The sequence below is a fragment of the Geotrypetes seraphini genome, chromosome 6 (assembly GCF_902459505.1).
Source record: "Geotrypetes seraphini chromosome 6, aGeoSer1.1, whole genome shotgun sequence".
Lineage (NCBI taxonomy): Eukaryota > Metazoa > Chordata > Amphibia > Gymnophiona > Dermophiidae > Geotrypetes > Geotrypetes seraphini.
The window spans coordinates 113,913,186-113,933,844 of NC_047089.1; the positions used below are offsets into that span (position 1 = coordinate 113,913,186).

At 43.5% G+C, this 20,659-nt stretch overlaps 1 protein-coding gene across 1 annotated transcript in view; it reads left to right on the forward strand.

The window, feature by feature from the left end:
- HERC2 (HECT and RLD domain containing E3 ubiquitin protein ligase 2) overlaps positions 1–20,659 on the forward strand; it is a 3,346,202-nt gene that overhangs the window by 2,638,640 nt on the left and 686,903 nt on the right. The window contains 1 exon segment of the mRNA XM_033948978.1: positions 58–189. Coding sequence (XP_033804869.1) covers positions 58–189 — 132 coding nt within the window.

Genomic DNA, 20,659 nt, shown 5'->3' on the forward strand with positions numbered 1-20,659 from the left:
TTTTGAAACTTGTGCAGAATGTGACTTGACGCACTTCATGGCATTCTACTTGAATAGGTCGTGAATGGTCAGATTGGTCCAGTGAATTGCGAATTCCAGGAGATGAGCTAAAATGGAAGTTTATTAGTGACGGCTCTGTAAATGGATGGGGTTGGAGATTTACAGTGTACCCAATAATGCCAGCTGCAGGTAAGAACTGCTAGTTTGTATTTATAGCATGCTAAGATATACCAGTGAACATTTATTTGCAAAAAAATCCCACTGCTATGGAATTGGAAAGGATTATGCTAAGGGGTAAAGAATGTCTATTGATTGATCTGTCTATGGGTAAAATAACTCTCCAGAAATTTAACAGACAAGCATGAAGAGATGAAACTTGGAATGTGGAGAAGAACCAGTAAAAGATACATTAATTTGAAAATGGACCAAAGCAAACCCTATAATTTCTAGAAGAGAACCTATTTTTTCTTCAAAATCAGTTGGATAGAATTGCAAAGCTTTATAAAACTTATCATCATGGACTTGTCTATAAATCTCTTTCACATAGTATTTCCTATTCATAACCACTACAGCTCTCCTTTTGTCTACCTGTTTAATCACTGTCCCCCCCCCCACTTTTTGCAAAGCCGCACTAGCGCCTGCCACTGCGGTAACTGCCCCGAAGCCCATACAGATTTAAAGGGCTTTCAGGGCTTTTGCTATGTGGCAGCCACTAGTTTGGCTTTGTAAAAGGGGGGCGGGGTATATTTTTGTCTTGTCGCAAAGATTCAATAGCTAATTTTTCAGTTTTGGTCAAATTAAAATATGTTTCTTTTATTTTTGCTTTCTAAATTTTCTGCTCTTTCTGCGGCCTTGTTCAGTCTGTATCTTGTTCCGCTGTGTAAATTGCTTTTGGACCTGGACGTATCCTACCAACTGTACATTGATGACATCTAATTTTTCATCCCCATTGAAGGGGATTTTGATGGGGCGTCATCACGCTTACAGTTGGTAGTGGTAGCCAATAAACACTAGATGGACCATAATAGGCTGAAGTTAAGTATTCAGAAGACACAAGTGCTTTACGTTACAAGAACACTGAGCGCTAAGGTTCCAGAGACAGTTGAGTTGCTGGGGGAGAAAGTATTGATAAGGCGCGAGGCAAAGTATCCTGGTGTGCTTTTGGATTCAGGGCTCACTATGAGAGGGCAGGTGCTTGCAGTAGTTCAGAAGGTGTATTTTCAGCTTCGGTTAGTTAATGGATTGAGACCTTATTTAGCAGCCACATTGTTTAGGATGGTGTTACAGTCGATAGTTTTGTCCATTTTTTACTATTGCAGTCTGGTGTTCATAGGAGTACCAGAATCAGTTTTGGGTGCGCTTCAGGTGGCCCAAAATTCAGTGGTGCTCTCTCTGTTTAAATTGGACAGACGTGTAACATGTAAAATAATATTTTATAAGGTTGTATTGGCTGATACGGTACAAGCTCTTGGTGAATGTCTGTATGTGCTTACAGAAGCTGGCCCCTAAACACCTGGTCCAGAGCATCTTGCCGCGTGAGCCAGATCAACTGCTCCGTTCAGTTGAGCATTGTGATCTGTCTGTACCATCTGTGCAGGAGTTAAGGCTTTCCTCTTCCAGAAACAGTGTCTTTCACTGCATTGGCCTCTGGGAGAGGAATAACCTTCCAGGATACATTCACCAGCAGCAAAAGTTACAGAACTTTAGGAAACTGCTGAAAAGACATCTGTTCTGTAAGATGAAATATAGGGTCTGAATCTGGCTGAGGGAGAAGGAGTGATGACTCTCGAGTACTGAGTGCTTGTCACAGAGGTGTTCGATGGCCTGGTTTGTTTTATGTGGCTTATTGATGTTTGTTATGGAGGCATCTTGTATGATTTATGGAATTTTTTATTTTGATGTATGTTTGGGGTTGGCTGTTCTGGCATTAAATGATAATTGTCGTTGATGGACGTATATGTTATATGTATTTTGATTTGATATGTAAGTACGTAATTTGTTATAGCGTGTCCTTGAAATGATTCATACGACAAATGTAAATGTTTTATTTTGTATGTTATTAACTCACCCTGGATAAGAGCGGGTGAGAAACAAACAAACAATACCAAATTTTCAAATGTTTGAATCATAAGAATTGCTTGTCCTGGGGGGTTCCATGAGCTGTCTTTTCTAACTACTACTACTATTTATCACTTATATAGCACTGAAAGGCATATGCAGCGCTGTACATTTTGACATTTAATAGATGGCCCCTGCTTGGAAGAGCTTACAACTAACTTGGACAGACTGAAACTTAATCCCGACAAAACAAAATTCTTCCTAGTCACCCCCAATGACAAAATCAAAAACACTACAATTCAGTTGAAAGGAATTACTTTCCCTCTTGAATCCACCCTAAAAATTCTGGGAGTCACGCTGGACAAAAATTTATCCTTAGAAAACCACACTGACCACATGGTCAGGAAAAGCTTCTCCGTACTATGGAAACTGTGCACCATAAAAAAATACTTCGACGACACCTCTTTCCGCCTACTGGTACAATCTTCCATCCTCAGCATTCTTGACTACTGCAACATCATTTACCTTAACGCCAGGAGACTAAAAATAATCCAAAATACCGCCGTGCGTCTCATCTTCGGCCTTAAGAAATGGGAACATATCACCCCCTTCTACCACCAACTACACTGGCTGCCATTCGAGTCAAGAGTCCTTTTTAAATTTGCATGCTTCTGCTACAAATCGGTAAATGGTTCTACTCCTAGCTACATCAACCCCCACTTCAACCTCTATCACATAAACAAGAAATCCCGTAGAACTCAACTGTTCGCCTTGCCCTCGCTAAAACTCTGTCACTTTAAAAGATTCATAGACAAAACCTTCGCCTACCAAGCAGCCAAGCTCAACCCATGGCTGGCCCAAATAATACTCGAGGCCCCCTCCTACTTCGACTTCAGAAAATCACTGAAAACCTACCTATTCAGCAAACAAGACCCCTAATGGCCCCACCCGTTCACATTATCACCTCCCCCCTCCCCCCCTCTTAATAGCTTCTCTCTTCCCTATCTTCAACAAGCTCCTTTCCATCCTCTGTCAATTTCGGTTTTTACTTATTACATAATCGATTATTTGTTTGTAAATCTGCTTGTAAACGTAGATCCTAATCTAATTGATGTAAACCGCCTAGAACTCTCCGGGTACGGCGGTATATAAAAAATAAAATTATTATTATTATTATTATTATAAAGGGTTGGAGGAGAACCCAAGGTGAGAGGAGTTAGGAATTGAAAGCACTCTCGAAGAGGTGGACTTTTAACTTAGACTTGAACACTGCCAGTGACGGAGCACGCTATAGGGATTTGGGCAGTTTGTTCTAGGCATACAGCACAGCAAGATAGAATGAACGGAGTCTGGAGTTGGCAGAGGAGGAGACTTATCAGCTGAGTGGAGCTCACCGGGGAGGCGGGGGGCATAGAGGGAGATAAGTGAAGAGAGATAGTGACAGGGCAGGCGAGTGAATATATTTGTAGGTCAGTAAGAGGAGTTTGAATTGTTTCGGAAATGGATGGGAAGCCAATGAAGTGACTTTAGGAGAGGGGTAATGTGTGTTTAGTGGCTTTCCCAGAATATGGGTCATGCAGCCAAATTCTGGACAGATTGAAGGGGAGAAAGATGGTAGCGTGGAAGACCTGAGAGTAGCTAGTTGCAGTAATCTAGGCGTGAGATGATAAGGGCATGGATAAGTGTTTTGGTAGTGTGCTCGAAGTGGAAGGGTCAGATTTTGGTAATATTATAGAGGAAGAAGTGGCAGGTTTTAACAATATGATGTATCTGGGCAGAGAAGGAGAGAGAGGAGTCAAAGATGAACCCGGGATTGTGAGCAGACAAAACAGGGAGAATGATAGCATTGTTCACAGTGACAGTGAATAGGGGAAGATAAGCAGCTCCATTTTAGCCATATTCAGTTTTAGATGGTGGTGAGACATCCAAGCAATAATGTCAGATAGGCAAGCAAAGACATCTGAGAGTCATCAGCATAGAGGTGATAACTCGAAGCCATGGGGGTCATCAAAGGGGGTTGTCAAGGGGAGGGCCCAATACACCCTTTTTTTAATGGGGCAGATATTGTGCATGTGTAACACACACAACATCTATGCCATTAAAAAAAATAAAAATACCCCAAACAGCTGAGTGGCAGAAGGCTGCTTTGGGGCTTCTCATGCCTCTCAGCTATTGAGGCTTCCCCAAACTGACTCTGTACATGTAGATAGAAACATAGAACATGACAGCAGAAAAGGGCAACGGCCCATCTAGTCTGCCCATACTAATGGCCCACCCCCTAACTACCTCCATGAAGAGATCCCACATGCCAATCCCATCTTTTCTTAAAATCTGGCACGCTGCTGGCCTCAATTACCTGTTGTGAAAGATTATTCCAGCGATCAACCACCCTTTCGGTGAAGAAATATTTTCTGATGTCGCCATGAAATTTCCCACCCCTGATTTTCAATGGATGCCCTCTTGTTGCCGTGGGTCCTTTAAGGAAAAAGAGATCATCTTCCACCTCGATACGGCCTGTGACATATTTGAACGTCGCGATCATGTCTCCCCTCTCTCTGCGTTCCTCGAGTGAGTACAGCTGCAACTTACCCAGGCATTCCTCATACGGGAGATCCTTGAGACCTGAGACCATCCTGGTGGCCATTCGCTGAACCGACTCAACTCTTCGCACATCTTTTTGATAATGCGGCCTCCAGAATTGTACACAGTATTCCAGATGGGGTCTCACCATGGATCTGTACAACGGCATTATGACCTCGGGCTTACGGCTGACAAAACTTCTACAGATACAGCCCATGATTTGTCTAGCCCTGGATGAAGCTTTCTCCACTTGATTGGCAGTCTTCATGCCTTCGCTAATGATCACCCCCAAGTCACGTTCTGCTACAGTCCTTGCTAGGATCTCACCATTTAGGGTGTAAGTCCTGCATGGATTTTTGCTGCCAAGGTGCATGACCTTGCATTTTTTGGCATTGAAACTTAGTTGCCAAGTCTTTGACCAATGCTCCAGCAGGAGTAGGTCCTGCGTCATACTGTCGGGCAGTGAGCTTTTGTCGGGCACTGTGCTTTCATCTGTTGTGTGGTTGCCTACTATGTTGCATAGTTTGGCGACATCAGCGAATAATGTAATTTTACATCGAAGCCCCTCAACCAAGTCTCTTATGAAGATGTTAAATAGGATTGGGCCCAAGACCGAGCCCTGCGGCACTCCGCTGATCACCTCCATCGTATCAGAGAGGGTACCGTTTACCACTACCCTCTGAAGTCTACCTCTAAGTCAGTCCCTAACCCTTGCGGTTAATGTTTCATCGAACCCATCTTGCCCAATAACCTGCGGTGTGGGACGCTATGAAACGCTTTGCTGAAGTCCAAGTACACGACGTCCAGGGACTCCCCTATATCCAGCTTTCTTGTTACCCAGTCAAAGAAGCTGATCAGATTTGATTGGCAGGACCTTCCCTTTGTAAAACCATGTTGATGGGGATCTCGTAGATTCTCCTCATTCAGGATCGTATCCAATTGGTGTTTGATTAGTGTTTCCTTAAGTTTACTCACTGTCGATTTGAGACTCACCGGTCTATAATTCTCAGCCTCCGTCCTGCATCCCTTTTTGTGGAATGGAATGATGTTAGTCATTTTACAATCCAATGGGACTCTTCCTATACTTAGGGAAAGATTGAAGAGCACGGATAACGGTTCCGACAGGATGTCACTCAACTCCTTGAGTACCCTGGGGTGTAGTTTGTCCGGTCCCATAGCTTTGTTCACCTTGAGTCTTGTTAGCTCCTTGTAGACACTGCTGGGCGTAAACTCGAAATTTTGAAACGGGTCTTCCGAGTTTTCCCTCGTCGGCAGCTGAGGGCCGGATCCTGGCGCCTCGCAAGTGAAGACCAAGCAGAAGTATTCATTTAAAAGTTGGGCTTTGTCGGTGTCCGATTCTACATAGTTCCCATCAGGTTTCCTAAGGTGTACTATCCCATCTGTGTTTCTTTTTCTGTCACTAATATACCGGAAGAAGGATTTATCGCCCTTCTTGATGTTCTTCGAAAGGTTCTCCTCTATTCAGAGTTTGGCCTCCCTGACTACTGTTTTGACCGCTTTTGACTTTGCCAGATAGTTTTCCTTGGATTCTCGCTTCCCTGATTGTTTGTAGAGGATGAACGCTCTTTTCTTCTTTTTTATGAGGTCTGAGATCTCCGCAGAGAACCACTGTGGTCTATTGTTTCTTCACCGTTTACTTACTGATTTGACGTAGCGGTTGGTTGCTTCGTGTAAGGTTGATTTCAGAGTTGACCACATTACCTCTACATTATCTGTTTCAGCATGGTTTTGTAGTGCCCGATGGACAAAATCTCCCATGCTTTCAAAGTTTGTGTCCTTAAAGTTGAGGACCTTGGTTGATGTGCTTGACTTAGTGAAACCTTTCCTGAGGTTGAACCATATCATGTTGTTGTCACTGGAGGCCAACGTATCGCCTACCAAGACCTCTGTGACACTTTCTCCATTGGTGAGTATTAGGTCTAGTATCGCCCGATCCCTAGTGGGCTCTAATATCATTTGTCTGAGTCTCGCTCTCTTTATAGAGGTTAATAGCTTCCTGCTGCCGCTGGTCGTAGCGGATTGTTCCAATCCACATCAGACATATTGAAGTCTCCTAACAATACTGTGTCTCCACGCAAAGTGATATTCTCAATGTCTTCGACTAATTCTATATCCATGTCCTCCTGTTGTCTTGGAGGTCTGTATACTACACCAAGATACAGGCATTTGTCCTTCCCCCTAGAAAAATTCACCCAGAGGGATTCCCCGGTGTACTTGACATCTGCGATTTTGGTAACTTTGATGTCCTCTTTAGTGTATAGTGCTACCCCTCCTCCCACTTTGCCCTCTCTGTCCCGCCGAAGTAAGTTGTATCCCAGTATTGCCATATTCCACCCATGGGAGTCCGTGAACCAAGTCTCGGATATCGCCACCACATCTAGGTCGTTGTTCCTCATTTCCGTCTCTAATTCCAGAATCTTATTGCCCAAACTGTGGGCATTAACGTACATAGCCCTCCATACTTTATGTTTGCTATGTCTCTGTGTAGATATTCCTACTTGAGCTAATTGGACTCCTATAATACTGATTGCAATGTGTGTACTTACCTCTGACTCGGAAATGCAGTGTGTACTTACTTCGGACTCAGAAATAGATTGGCAACTTACCTCGCCAAGTTGGTTACTTACGCCAACACGTGAGTGGGTACCCTCCCCCAACTTACCTAGTTTAAAGCCCTACGAAGTAGGCGGGCTAGTCGGTGTCCAAAGACGTTCTTTCCCCTTCTGGTCAGGTGAAGTCTGTGTGTGAGAGCCAGTTTCTAAATGACTAATTGGATAAGATGGGATTACAGCAGACCTCCGCAAAACTCATTTGCATGGGAAGCCTTTTGAACATCAATCGCCATTTTAGAAATTGTCCAAAAGATCAGCCTACAGCGACCTGCATGGTCTTAATGATTACCGTATTTTCTGCTCCATAAGACACACCCTAGATTTAGAGGAGGAAAACAAGAAAATAAAACATTCTGAACTAAATTCTCCCTGCCAGGTTCTGCATCCTGTCCCCCCTCCCTGCCACTAGGCCTCCCTGCTCTGTACCCTGCCCCCCCTCTGGTGGTCTAGTGGTAGGCCAGGGCAGGGCACAGAGCAGGCAGGCCTAGTGGCCTAGTGACAGGCAGGCAGGCCCCCCCAGTACCTTAAATCATACCCCCATGTACCTTAAATAATCCCCCATACCTCCACGTCCCCCCAGTACCATAAATCACTGTTCTTCAACTGCCTGTCGTGGACCGGTGCCAGTCCAGAAAATTCCTGACAGTTCGCGCAGGGCCGGCGAGATCGACGAGCCGAAGTCCGCGCAGGGTCAGGGAGATCATGAAGAGCATCCAACAGTGGCTTTCTCCCCTCCCAGCAGCTGTTGGTACTTACCAGAGCAACGATTCAGGAAGGCAGCCTTGGGGCTTTTGCTGACTTTCGGCCGCCTCTGATGATGCAACTTCCTCTTTCCTCAGAGGCGGCGCGATCCAACAAAAGACCCGAGGCTGCCTTCCTGAATCGCTGCGCTGGCAAGTAAGGAGATCTGCTCTTCTGAAAGCCACTGTTGGAGGCTGTGAAGCTGTTGGGCAAGGGAAAAAAAGGGACAGCTACTACTGGACCTGGAGGGAAGGAGAAGGAGAGATGCTGCTGGGAGGAGAGGAGGGAAAGGGAAGGGAAGAGAGTTACTGCTGGACAGGGGGAGGAAGGAAGGGAGAAGGAAAAAGGAAGGAAACAGCTGGCAGGGAGATTAGAGGAGGGGATGGGGAGAGACAGGAATGAGAAAGTAGAGAGATGGGAAGGGGGGTTAGCAGAGAAATAGAGAGGGACAAAGATGCTAGATCTGGTGTAGGAGAGATAAAAATGAAGAGAGCAGTGAAGCTGGAATGAATCATATAAAAAGGAGAGAGGGGGCACAGGCTGGATGGAAAGGGGAGAGGGGCATAGAAAGAAGACAGATATCATATGGAAGGGGGAGAGGGCAGACACTGGGAGGAAGAGAGTGAAAAGAAGATGAAAGAAACCAGAGACAACAAAAGATAGAAAAAAATAATTTTATTTCTATTTTGTGATTAGAATATATCAGATTTGAAATATATATCCTGTTAGAGCTGGTGTTAGACACAACTGGGGACTGCAAAGTCCAGGCAGAGGCTTACGGCTCTCTTTGACCAGGGGGGACAGTTGCCCTAGTTGCACTACCCTAACCCTATTCCTGCTATGTGTGACTGTGGTATTCTGTTAGCATGATATTTCTGTGTAGCATTCTATAATAATTTGGCTTATTCAATTTTCTTGATAGTAGAGGGGATATATGTGAAGGGGAGGGGAGACAGGGGTTTTGTTGATCCTTGCTGTGTATTATTTGTATTTATAAAATGACAATTGTACAGTATATTGTTTCTTTTTATACTTTAATAAAATATATTCAGTATAAAATCATAACTGAGGCTTGTGCGGATGGGATCAGATGGTTTGCGAGGACCAAGCTCATGGAGACGGGGTTTTAAAATTTCAGTCCTAGTTTGCCAGTCCACAAAATATATTTTTTTTCCCGCCAGTCCATAGGTGTAAAAAGGTTAAAGAACACTGCCATAAATCATCCCCCACATACTCCCCAGTACCTTTTTAATCATCCCCCCTCGGTACCTTTTTTAATTCCTCCCATCTTTCCCAGCCAGTGGCGTACAGGCCAGAAGCGCAGAGATCAGGAGCAATTCCTCTGCACGCCTGTGTGGGCCCATGCCGATCTCCGAATGGCTGCAGTTAGTTCTTGTGAGTCCCGCGAGAGCTGACTGCAGCCATTCGGAGATCAGCGCAGGCCCAGGCAGTAGCACAGAAGGCTTGCTCTTGATCTCTGCGCTTCTGGCTGGGAAATTTGCTAGACCACCAGTTACGAGTGAGCGGGTGAGATTAAAGTTGCAGCAGTGGTGGTTTTTTTAAAAAATATGTGGCGACAGGGGGAGGTTTAAAAATATGCGGTGGCGGCAGAGGCTTAAAAATATGCAGCAGCGGTGGCAGGGGGGGTTTAAAATATGTGGCGGCAGGGTGGGTTTAAAATATGCAACAGGGGTGGTAGTTTAAAAATATGCAGTAGTGGCAGCAGGGGGGTTTAAAATATGCAGCAGCGGCAACAGCGGGCTTAAATTTGTATCTTCATTTCATAAGATGCTCTTACTTTCTACCCCCTTTTTGGGGGTGGAAAAAGTGTGTCTTATGGAGTGAAAAATATGGTATTTTTAGTGCATCTAGATCTGTGTCCTATACAGGAGCGGCTGTCTGTTTTTTTACGAAGGCAGTGCTGAAGTTAGAGGGGAGGGTCAGAAAAATATGTAAATGAGGCTTCCTATAAGCAGTCTCGCAACAGGAGATGCATAACCCACTTGTCCAGGAATAGAGTGTGGATTTACAAGAAAGAAGATTAGTAAAGGTAAGAACCTAATCTTTCATTGTTCTATGTGTCATCTCCAATGTTTGTTAATATCTCTCATCTGTTTGTTTTTATTAGACCATTCTCTTCCTTCTTTCTCCTCTCCCTCTTCCTTTTACCATATATTATTGCAAATTCCCTCACTGCACTTTTTTGACTTTGGTGTTTCTGTGGTAGAACATTTTTTCCAAAATCTTTCCAGCTGAAAAACCTGTTCAGCTATATTCTGTCTTGGGGGTGTCATTTACAATGATGCTGAAGGATCAGGCTAAAGAAGGAACTGAAATTCCACAGGAGCAAAGAAAATAAAAACTAACCAGGAATGCATCTCTTCTAGTAAATTTGTACTGATACAAATCTGTATGACCCAAAACCAACATTGAATGGCTAAAGGATCAAAAATATAATCTGACTCGCTCCTTGTGCTTTTCCTTTCAATTGTTGAACTTCTCTTTTCTACCACAGATTTAGCAGCATTCCCTTAAGTATTTTTCACTATGGGGCTGATTCTATAATTAGCACCTGAAACAGCCTAGTGAAAAATGGTGAAAAATGGTGTCTGCTGTGTGTCAATCAAATTCAGGTGCCACTCAGAGAATCGCAGCTACTAATGCCTAACAATGAACTTAGGTGCTGATAATGTAGGTCAGGGTTTTAAAGGCCTTCATTTCCAGTGCCTATGTTTGTTGAAGAATTGCACCTATAATTGTGGGTAGTGGCACTTAGTGACAGCTAAGGCCAACTCCACCCCTAATGTCATCAAATCTCAGCTTCTTGTACAATCCCACTTTATTCTGGGACCATTGGGTCATTTCCCTCCACTTGCCAGGATCTGTAGTAAGCCTCAAAATTTCAGAGGCTTTTACCCCCTCCCCCTCATACCTCATCATTGAGCATGCTCCTACTCACCAGTCTTCCTGCAAGCCAGGCTGTAGGAGCTTATCTTTTCTGTTCGTGTTTACTTTTGTGATATTTCAGTATTTTTCATTTGCGGGTTTCACCCTCGTACTGTGGAGGTTCCCAGGGAAGAACGTTTGCTTCCGGGGGTTTCCCTTCCTGGCAATAAGCCCCCTGGTCAGCCTGAACATCAGATCGTACTCTGCTCTACCACTTCCTCCGGAAGCGCACTTTAACAGCTATCTCAAAACTCACCAATAAGGTTAAAAAGATATGCATGCTTCACGATCCAATGCCATTGTCATTGATCAAAATGGATACACATGGCTTACTGCCATTCTTATTAATTTTGATCAATCAGAGTTTAGAGAAAGGAATACCGTGTATTTCACTCCATAAAACACACTTCTCCCCCCCCCCAAAAAAAAAAAAAAGTGGTTGGAAATAAGGGTGCGTCTTATGGAGTAAATACCACAACACCCCCCCCCCCACACACACACACATTGTTTTGATTTGGGTTTTGTTTTTTGTGGTTTGCATTTAGTATACCCTCCGCTGTTTCTCTCTGCTTCAGTGGCCATGTAAGTGGCCGCCTCATTACATGCAAGATCTATCGCAACAGGTGCGGGTCTCCGTCCTTTCTGTCCCAGCATTTCTCCATTTGGCAGATGCTGATCTATCTCCTTGCTAACTCTTGACACTTGAAGAGATTATTATTCAACCTAACTTTGGGATGTTCTACCGCTGCGGTGCCAATTCAATATATACTGCCTTTGAATGTAAAAACATGCTTGTTGACGTCTTTGTTGTCCCAGTTGCTAGCACTAAACAGTGTTAGCCTATGCCAGGGCTCCACGATAGACTCGAATTCCCTTTGCGTTCTCCCTGCTTCCCTGACGTTGATGCAGCAACAAGCCAGGCAACAGGCATGCAGCCACTGCACAAGCACTGGGCTCACAAGGAGAGGAAGTCCCGTGCCAGTCAGAATTCACATTGTGGGGGGAAGGCTTGTGGGCCCAGCGCTTGTGCAGTAGCTGTAGCGCCTGGCCTGTTGCAGCGTAGGGGAAGCATGGAGAAATTGGCTGTGGTGTCTTGGGGGGACAGGGAGAGAGAAAGAAAGATAGACATAAAGAAAGGGGGTAGGGAGAAAGAAAGAAAGACAGACAGAAAGAAAGAAGAGGGGAGGGGAGAGAAAGACAGAAAGAAAGAAGGGTGCAGGGATAGAGAAAGATATATAGAAAGAAAGGGGGCAGGGAGAGAGAAAGACACAGACAGAAAGGGGGCAGGGAGAGAGAAAGAAAGGGGGCAGGGGGAGAGAAAGAAAGGGGGCAAGGAGAGAAAGAAAAAAGGGGGCAGGGAGAGAGAAAGAAGGAAAGGAGGCAGGGAGAGAAAGAAAGTAAGGGGGCAGGGAGAGAGAGAAAGAAAGAATGAGGAGGGGGACAGGGAGAGAGGAAGGAAAAGTTGGACTCAAGGAGGGACATAGAGAGATGTTGGTTGGGGAATGGAATGAGGTCTGAAGGAGAGGAAGGATGCAGGAGGCAGAAAGAAGGGAAGAAATATTGGATTTACAATTAGAAGGAAGTGCAACCAGAGACTCATAGAATCACCAGACAACAAAGGTAGGAAAAATGATTTTATTTTCAGTTTACTGATTGAAATGTGTCTGTTTTGAGAATTTATATCTGATGTCTATATTTTGCACTACCGCCCCCCTGCCATGATTAAAAACAGGTACAGGGGGCCCTGCCGTGATTTTAAAAAGGTACCGTGGGGCCCTGCCTGCCTGCCCTGTCCCTACCTGCCTGCCAGCCACTAGGCCTGTCCTGTGCCCTGTTCCGTCCTACCACTAGAGCTTGACAAGGAGTGTGGGGTTGGGTGCAGAGCCTGGCAGGGAGAATTTGGTTCAGAATGGTTTTTTTTTTCTTGTTTTCCTCCTCTAAATCTAGGGTGCGTCTTATGGTCAGGTACATCTTATGGAGGAAAAAAAATATGGTATATCCTGAAAGCTGGAAACACTCCTATATAACACCAGTGATTAAGTCAGCTAAATTTAATCCAACTATTCCAACAAAATTTTGTCCAATTTCAAATTTATTTCTTTCCAGCAACATAATTGAGCAATTTCTATTGGCTCAACTTGTTGAATTTATAGAAAACTACTACTATTATTTATTATTTCTATAGCACTGAAAGGTGTATGCAGTGCTGTACATTTTAACATACAATAGGCATTCCCTGCTCAGAAGAGCTTACAATCTAATTTAGATAGAATATTTCAGGGTTGGGAAGGTTATAGTGGGTATAGGTATGTGACAGCAGTGAGGGGGAGTTAAGAGTCGAAAGCAGTTTCAAAACAGTGGGCCTTTAGCTGGAATTTGAACATTGCTAGGGCGGAGCACGATGTATATACTTCATCCCAGACAGGCAGGATTTCCTATTGGGCATAGTATTGAAACCCTGGTTTGCTGTTTCCTTAGTGAAACATTAGAGATGTTGGATTATGGATATTATCCTTTTGCAGTTTCACTGGATTTAGCTGTTGAATTTATAGAAAAAACAAATGTACTTCAAGGTTCAAGGTTTCAAGGTTTATTAAATATTTGATGAATCGCTAAATCTGATTACAAAGCAATGTACATAATAATAAAATTGGATAGAATTAAAAATAAATACAAAATAAATAAACATTAAATTTAAGACAAGACAGACATTAGTTGGAGGGGGAGGAGGGTAAAAAGTTATATCTGTTATATCAAGAAAACATATAAGGGAAAAACAAAAGGAAACTAGGTATTTATAAAAGAAAAAATCATAAAATCAAGAAAGTTTAAATGTTAAAAGCATTTTAAAAAGGTATGTTTTCAGGGATTTTTTAAAAGAAGGGATATCTTTTTCGTTTTTGATATGTTGGGGTAAAGAGTTCCACCACTGAGGACCAATTACAGAGAACATGTCTGATCTTCGTGTGCCTATTATTTTTAAAGAGGGAACAACTAGTAAATTTTGAGAGGATGACCTGAGTGCACGTGCGGAACTGTGGGGAATTAGCATTTTTTATATAAACTGAGGTTCATTGTTAACCAAGGTTTTAAATATAAGTAACAAGACCTTAAACCATATGTGATGGCTAATAGGGAGCCAATGGGCATCAATAAATAATGGTGTTACGTGATCATATTTCCTGGCGTTATAAATCAATTTGATAGCAGTGTTTTGAATAATTTGCAAACGTCATTTTTCTTTTTGAGTAATGTTAAGCAGTAAAGAATTACAATAATCCATTTTGGCTATTACTAATGAATGAATCAAAATATTGCGTGATTTGGGCTCAAGAAATTTGGAAATGGATCTTATTAAGCGTAATTTATAGAAGCATATTATTGATATGGTCTTTGACTATATTTTAACTATATTATTGATATGGTCTTTGAATTCTAGTTTGTCATCGATTATAACTCCTAAGATTTTTAATTTGGGAACGATTTCAATTCCAGATAGGCAGGATTTCGTAATGGACATAGTACTGAAACCCTGGTTTGTTTGTTTCCTTAGTGAAATATTAGAGATTTTGGATAATGGATATTATCCTTTTGTAGTTTTGCTGGATTTACTGCCGCCTTTGATTTGGTAGATCATGACTTACTGGTGAAAAGATTAGAATCCATAAGGTTAACTTCTATAGTTCTGAATTGATTTAAATCTTTCTTATATAATAGAACTTATTAAGTGAAGGGAAAGAATAAATTTCAAAACAGTGGTGAAGGAGGAAAAAGAGGTGGTGGATAGACTAAATATGTTCTTTTCATTAGTATTTACAAAGGAGGACACATCCAACGTGCCGGAACCTGAAAAAATCTTCACAGGGGACCAGGTAGAAAAATTAACATCAATGAAGGTAAACCTCGAAGACGAATATAGGCAGATAGATAGACTAAAAAGTGACAAATCTCCGGGCCCGGACAGGATCCACCCCAGGGTTTTGAAGGAACTAAAGGAGGAAATAGCGGAACTACTACAGCAGGTTTGTAACCTATCCCTGAGTACAGGCATGATCCCGGAGGATTGGAAGATAGCAAATGTTACGCCCATCTTCAAAAAGGGATCAAGAGGTGACCCGGGGAACTACAGACCGGTAAGTCTGACTTTGGTTCCAGGGAAGATGGCGGAAGCACTGATTAAAGACAGCATCGATGAGCATCTCGAAAGAAATAAACTGATGAAAACAAGCCAGCATGGCTTCTGCAAGGGAAGATCATGCCTAATGAACTTATTACACTTCTTCGAAGGAATTAACAAACAAATGGACAAAGGGGACCCCATAGACATTGTATATTTGGATTTCCAAAAAGCCTTTGACAAGGTACCCTATGAACGCCTATTACGGAAACTGAAGAGCCACGGGGTGGAAGGAGACGTATATAGAAGGATCAAAAATTGGTTGGCAGGTAGGAAGCAAAGGGTAGGAGTGAAGGGCCACTACTCTGACTGGAGGAGGGTCACGAGTGGTGTTCCGCAGGGGTCAGTGCTCGGACCGCTACTACATAGTAACATAGTAACATAGTAGATGACAGCAGATAAAGACCTGAATGGTCCATTTAGTCTGCCCAACCTGATTCAATTTAATTTTTTTTTATTTTTCTTCTTAGCTATTTCTGGGCAAGAATCCAAAGCTTTATCCGGTACTGTGCTTGGGTTCCAACTGCCGAAATCTTTGTTAAGACTTACTCCAGCCCATCTACACCCTCCCAGCCATTGAAGCCCTCCCCTGCCCATCCTCCTCCAAACGGCCATGCACAGACACAGACCGTACAAGTCTGCCCAGTAACTGGCCTAGTTCAATCTTTAATATTATTTTCTGATTCTAAATCTTCTGTGTTCATCCCACGCTTCTTTGAACTCAGTCACAGTTTTACTCTCCACCACCTCTCTCGGGAGCGCATTCCAGGCATCCACTACCCTCTCCGTAAAGTAGAATTTGCTAACATTGCCCCTGAATCTACCACCCCTCAAACTCAAATTATGTCCTCTGGTTTTATCATTTTCCTTTCTCTGGAAAAGATTTTGTTCTACGTTAATACCCTTCAAGTATTTGAACGTCTGAATCATATCTCCCCTATCTCTCCTTTCCTCTAGGGTATACATATTCAGGGCTTCCAGTCTCTCCTCATACGTCTTCTGGTGCAAGCCTCCTATCATTTTCGTCGCCCTCCTCTGGACCACCTCAAGTCTTCTTATGTCTTCTTATGTCTTTCGCCAGATACGGTCTCCAAAACTGAACACAATACTCCAAGTGGGGCCTCACCAATGACCTGTATAGGGGCATCAACACCTTCTTCCTTCTACTGACTACACCTCTCTTTATACAGCCCAGCATCCTTCTGGCAGCAGCCACTGCCTTGTCACACTGTTTTTTCGCCTTTAGATCTTCGGACACTATAACCCCAAGGTCCCTCTCCCCGTCCGTGCATATCAGCTTCTCTCCTCCCAGCATATACGGTTCCTTCCTATTAATCCACAAATGCATTACTCTGCATTTCTTTGCATTGAATTTTAGTTGCCAGGCATTAGACCATTCCTCTAACTTTTGCAGATCCTTTTTCATATTTTCCACTCCCTCTTCGGTGTCTACTCTGTTACAAATCTTGGTATTATCTGCAAAAAGGCACACTTTTCCTTCTAACCCTTCAGCAATGTCACTCACAAACATATTGAACAGGATTGGCCCCAGCACCGAACCCTGAGGGACTCCACTAGTCACCTTCCTTCGAGCGACTTCCATTAACCACCACTCTCTGGCATCTGTCCGACAGCCAGTTTCTAACCCAGTTCACCACTTTGGGTCCTAACTTCAGCCCTTCAAGTTTGTTCAACAGCCTCCTATGAGGAACTGTATCAAAGGCTTTGCTGAAATCCAAGTAAATTACATCTAGCATATGTCCTCGATCCAGCTCTCTGGTCACCCAATCAAAAAATTCAATCAGGTTCGTTTGGCACGATTTACCTTTTTTAAAGCCATGTTGCCTCGGATCCTGTAACCCATTAGATTCAAGGAAATACACTATCCTTTCTTTCAGCAACACTTCCATTATTTTTCCAACAACTGAAGTGAGGCTCACCGGCCTGTAGTTTCCTGCTTCATCCCTGTGACCACTTTTATGAATAGGGACCACATCCGCTCTCCTCCAATCCCCAGGAATCACTCCCGTCTCCAGAGATTTGTTGAACAAGTCTTTAATAGGACTCGCCAGAACCTCTCTGAGCTCCCTTAATATCCTGGGATGGATCCCGTCTGGTCCCATCGCTTTGTCCACCTTCAGTTTTTTAAGTTGCTCATAAACACCCTCCTCCGTGAACGGCGCAGAATCTACTCCATTTTCTCGTGTAACTTTGCCAGACAGTCTCGGTCCTTCTCCAGGATTTTCTTCTGTGAACACAGAACAGAAGTATTTGTTTAGCACATTTGCTTTCTCCTCATCACTCTCCACATATTTGTTCCAAGCATCTTTTAGCGTAGCAATTCCATTTTTTATCTTCCTCCTTTCACTAATATATCTGAAAAAATTTTTATCTCCCTTTTTTACATTTTTAGCCATTTGTTCTTCCGCCTGTGCCTTCGCCAAACGTATCTCTCTCTTTGCTTCTTTCAGTTTCACCCTGTAGTCCTTTCTGCTCTCCTCTTCTTGGGTTTTTTTATATTTCATGAACGCCAACTCTTTTGCCTTTATTTTCTCAGCCACTAAGTTGGAGAACCATATCGGCTTCCTTTTTCTCTTGTTTTTATTGATTTTCTTCACATAAAGGTCCGTAGCCATTTTTATCACTCCTTTCAGCTTAGACCACTGTCTTTCCACTTCTCTTATGTCCTCCCATCCTAACAGCTCTTTCTTCAGGTACTTTCCCATTGCATTAAAGTCCGTACGTTTGAAATCTAGGACTTTAAGTATCGTGCAGCCGCTCTCCACTTTAGCCGTTATATCAAACCAAACCGTTTGATGATCGCTACTTCCCAGGTGAGTACCCACTCGAACATTAGAGATACTCTCTCCATTTGTGAGGACCAGATCCAATATCGGTTTTTCCCTTGTGGGTTCTGTCACCATTTGTCTGAGCAGAGCCTCTTGAAAGGCATCCACAATTTCCCTACATCTTTCCGATTCCGCAGACGGAACATTCCAGTCCGCACCCGGCAGGTTGAATTCTCCCAACAGCAGAACCTCCTCTTTCCTTCCAAACTTTTGGATATCCACAATCAGATTCTTATCAATTTGCTGCGATTGAGTCGGAGGTCTGTAGACTACACCCACGTAGATAGAAGTTCCATCTTCTCTTTTCAGAGCAATCCATATCGCTTCTTCCTCTCCCCAGGTCCCTTGCATTTCGGTCGCTTGGATATTGATCTTTACATAGAGAGCTACTCCTCCACCTTTATGACCATCTCTGTCCTTCCTAAAAAGATTATATCCCAGTATGTTTGCATCCCATCCATGTGATTCACTGAACCATGTCATAAGAACATAAGAACATAAGCAGTGCCTCCGCTGGGTCAGACCAGAGCTCCATCGTGCCCAGCAGTCCGCACACGCGGTGGCCCAACAGGTCCAGGACCTGTGCAGTAATCCTCTATCTATATCCCTCTATCCCCTTTTCCAGCAGGAAATTGTCCAATCCTTTCTTGAACCCCAGTACTGTACTCTGCCCTATTACGTCCTCTGGAAGCGCATTCCAAGTGTCCACCACACGTTGGGTAAAGAAGAACTTCCTAGCATTCGTTTTGAATCTGTCCCCTTTCAACTTTTCCGAGTGCCCTCTTGTTCTTTTATTATTCAAAAGTTTGAAGAATCTGTCCCTCTCTACTCTCTCTATGCCTTTCATGATCTTGTAAGTCTCTATCATATCCCCTCTAAGTCTCCTCTTCTCCAGGGAAAAGAGTCCCAGTTTTTCTAATCTCTCAGCGTATGAAAGGTTTTCTATCCCTTTTATCAGACGTGTTGCTCTTCTCTGAACTCTCTCGAGTAACGCCATATCTTTCTTAAGGTACAGCGACCAATATTGGACGCAGTACTCCAGATGCGGACGCACCATCGCCCAGTACAACGGCAGGATAACTTCTTTCGTTCTGGTTTTAATACCCTTCTTGATTATGCCTAGCATTCTATTTGCCTTCTTAGTGGCCGCTGTGCACTGTGCCGTCGGCTTCATTGTCATGTCCACCATTACCCCCAAGTCCCTTTCTTGGGTGCTCTCCTTCAATAATATCCCTCCCATCGTATAGCTGCACCTCGGGTTTCTGCTTCCCACATGTAGTACTTTACATTTCTGAATGTTGAACTTCATCTGCCATCTCGTCGCCCATTCCTCTAGTTTGTTCAAGTCTCTTTGCAATTCTTCACAGTCCTCTTTAGTCCGAGCTGCTCTAAGTAGTTTGGTGTCGTCCGCAAATTTTATTATCTCACACTTCGTCCCTGTTTCTAGATCATTTATGAATATATTAAATAGCAACGGCCCAAGCACAGAGCCCTGCGGGACACCACTCGTGACCCTCCTCCAGTCCGAGTAGTGGCCCTTCACTCCCACCCTCTGTTTCCTACCCGCCAACCAATTTCCGTCCGGACCCGGGGATTTGTCAGTTTTTAGTTTTTCTAGCTGCCTGCATACGTCTTCCAGGCTCACTTCCATGGATGTTAATTTTTCTGCTTGATCTCCCTTGAAGATTTGCTCAGGTTCCAGTATGTTGGATGTGTCTTCATTTGTAAATACAGACGAAAAGAACATGTTAAGTCTTTCTACTACTTCTTTCTCTTCCTTCACCACTCCCTTCCTGTCTCCATTGTCCAGCGGTCCCACCTCCTCCCTGGCTGGCTGCTTCCCTCTAACATATCTAAAGAACGGTTTGAAATTTCGAGCTTCCCTGGCTAGCCTCTCTTCATACTCTCTTTTGGCTTTTCGAACCACACGGTGACATTCTTTTTGATACATCCTGTGCTCTTTCCAGTTGTCCTCAGTTTTGTCCTTTTTCCATTTCCTGAATGAATATTTCTTATTGCCTATCGCTTCCTTCACTATTTTAGTTATCCACGCCGGGTCTTTTGTTCGACTCTTTTTGCACCCCTTTCTGAATCTGGGGATATACAGATTTTGTGCCTCGCTCACAGTGTCCTTGAAAAAAGACCAGGCATGTTCTACCATTTGCCATTTTCTGGAAGTGTTCCTAAGTTTCTTCCTTACCATTTTCCTCATTGCTTCGTAGTTTCCTTTCCTGAAGTTGAAAGTTATCACTATGATTCTATTTCCTTTCGGTATTCCTACTTCGACCTTGAACTTGATCATATTATGATCGCTGTTTCCCAACGGTCCTACTATTTCCACTTCCTTTGCAGGTCCCTTTAACCCATTTAGGATTAGATCCAGAGTGGCATTTCCTCTCGTCGGTTCTCTTACGAGAAGCAATCTTGTATAGCCTCCAGGAATTCTGTCTCCCTAGCGCATTTTGAGATTCCAAAACTCCAGTGTATCCCAGGATAGTTGAAGTCTCCCATAATAACCGTGTTACCGCTTTTGCATTCACGCTTCATCTTGTCTTCCATTTCTTCATCGATATCTCTGGTTTGCCCGGGTGGTCGATAGTATAGACCCATCTTTATTTCAGGCCCTTTCCTTCCCAGTATTTTAACCCATAGCGATTCCAGCTTGTTGGTCGTCT